The sequence below is a fragment of the Cannabis sativa genome, chromosome 6 (genome assembly GCF_029168945.1).
Source record: "Cannabis sativa cultivar Pink pepper isolate KNU-18-1 chromosome 6, ASM2916894v1, whole genome shotgun sequence".
NCBI classification, from domain to species: domain Eukaryota; kingdom Viridiplantae; phylum Streptophyta; class Magnoliopsida; order Rosales; family Cannabaceae; genus Cannabis; species Cannabis sativa.
The window spans coordinates 54,421,806-54,424,206 of NC_083606.1; the positions used below are offsets into that span (position 1 = coordinate 54,421,806).

The following is a 2,401-nucleotide window of genomic DNA, read 5'->3' on the forward strand; positions in this document are numbered from 1 at the left end:
GTTAACTAGGAAATCAAAGACTCATTCAGATAACCCTGTTGTAAGAATATCAACTAGTTGTTGATCGGTTTGGACATATCTAATGCTGATAATCTCTTGATCAATTTTTTCTTTAATGAAGTGACGATCCACCTGTACATGCTTAGTTCGGTCATGATGTACAGGGTTATGAGCAATGTTGATGGTGGATTGATTATCACAATAAAGTTGAATAGGGGCCTCATACTCAATCTTCAACTCCTCTAGTAGGCGTTTGATCCATATTACTTCACACACTCCATGGGCCATGGCTCTATACTCTGCTTCAACGCTACTTCTTGCAACTACCGTTTGCTTTTTTACTTTGCCATGTTACTACATTACCCCATACAAGAGTACAATACCCAGATGTAGACTTTCTATCATCAATTGACCCAGCCCAGTCTGCATCTGTGAAGACTTCAACCTTCCTCTCAATTGTCTTCTTGAAGAAAAGACCGTTTCCTAGTGTTTGCTTGAGGTACCTCAGAATTCTATATACATCATTGAGATGTCCTTGACATGGATTATGCATATATTGACCGACTAGACTTATCGCAGAGGCAATGTCGGGTCTTGTATGGGAGAGGTAGATAAGTTTCCCTACTAGTTGTTGGTACCTCTCTTTGTCAACTGGGCTTCCTCCAAACATTTTCCTCTTGTCTCTGAGCTCAATTGGAGTCTTGCTGGGCTTGCTACCAAGCATTCCTGTCTCCTCCAAGAGATCAAGAGTATATTTCCTTTGGGACACAGAAATCCCTTTTTTGCTTCTAGCAAATTCCATTCCCAAAAAATATCTGAGTGCATCAAGATCCTTGACTTCAAACTCCTTTGCCAACATTTCTTTGATTAGAATAATCTCTTCAATATGCTTTCCGGTGACAATTATGTCATCCACATATACAATCAGTACTGGCATTTTCCCTTTTCCTAAGTGTTTGATAAAAAGAGTATGATCAGTCTGACCTTGTGTGTATCCAAGCCCCTTGACTACTTTTAGAAAGCGATTGAACCATGCCCGAGGAGACTGTTTTATACCGTATAGAGATTTGTTTAACTTGTAGACTTTAGTTGTATTGGGAGATTCTTCAAAACTGGAGGTTGACTCTGTTGGAATTTATTTTACCAGGATCTTAGATTTATTAACAAGTATGTTATTTAACATCCTAAATATGAACTTCTAAAACGATATGAAATAAACACGTATGAAGTATAAGAAACCTTTCAGTGGTTGCAGTGGAATATAATGTCTCCTTCCACTCAGATCTCTAACTCTTGTATCCTTTCTGTCACAGAGTATCACCAAGATCTCAGCCCGAATGTCCTTCTCTTGATTCTGGAATCTTCACAATCTTCTACACTATGATTGAGATACCACTTGATGTGTGTGGGAACTCACTCACTCACTATAGGGTTCTGTTTTCAGAAGAGAGGAAGAGAGAGAGAAGGTGGCGGCTAGGTTTAGGAAGAAGGCTTTGAGTTTTCTCTGAAGGAATGAATGCATCATCTTTTTCCTGAAGCCATCACTACCTATTTACAGTCAACCAGCTAGGGTTAGGTTAGATTTATTTGGCATTAAAATAATGAAAAAATAAAAGATAAATAACCTACATAAGTGGCCGGCCATGAATAGGATAATGGGCCCCACTTTTGCAAATTTGCCATTTTATCATTTCTACAACTCATTTTCTCAAAAACGCCAATTTTCCAATTTAACCACTTAAATGTCAATTCTAATTATTTAATAACTAAAAATTAATTATTAATTAATATTGTCATTTAATATATTTATTAATTAGACTAACCAAAGTCTCTTAATTAACAAATGAACCCTCGAAACTCTTTTTTCACAATTTAGCCCTTGCTTAGTGAAAATTCATAAACTAGACATAGTGTAATTTTAGAATTATAATTGATTAATCAAAATCAATTAACTGAGTCTTACAAGTAGTATTGTCTCAACTAGTATGAGGACCATGGGCGTATATATCTGAGCTTCCAATAAGCAGACCAAGAACTTACCAGGTAAATTCACTGACTTATTAATTCCTTGTTGCATCCACGCATAGAACTTGGAATTGCACTCTCAGTTATATAGAACGCTCTATATGTTTCACGATATAGATACTCTATCAATTATCCATTGTTATAATCCCAATAATCAATGATCCTCTATAGATGATTTACATTGTATAGGGATTAAATTACCGTTACACCCTTCAATGTATTTTCTCTTTAAAGCACTTAGCCACCTATAAATGATATTTGAGTGAACTGAAATGAGTACTCAACCATTTATCTTTGTTTAGCCAAGCTCGAAGAAAATCAGCATTTCACTTCTATTTGCTAGATAGAAGCTATAGATTCCATATCTATGTTTAGC

The 2,401-nt window shown here is 36.1% G+C and overlaps 1 protein-coding gene across 1 annotated transcript; it reads right to left on the reverse strand.

The window, feature by feature from the left end:
• Positions 1-310: 310 nt before the first annotated feature.
• LOC115695265 (uncharacterized mitochondrial protein AtMg00810-like) lies at positions 311-937 on the reverse strand. The gene has a single exon (XM_030622343.1). The coding sequence runs from the start codon at positions 935-937 to the stop codon at positions 311-313; it is 627 nt and encodes a 208-aa protein (XP_030478203.1).
• Between the last annotated feature and the right edge of the window lie 1,464 nt (positions 938-2,401).

Excerpts from the sequence above, each read along its gene's own strand:
- LOC115695265 (XM_030622343.1), bottom strand. The coding sequence starts at position 937 with ATGCCAGTACTGATTGTATATGTGGATGACATAATTGTCACCGGAAAG.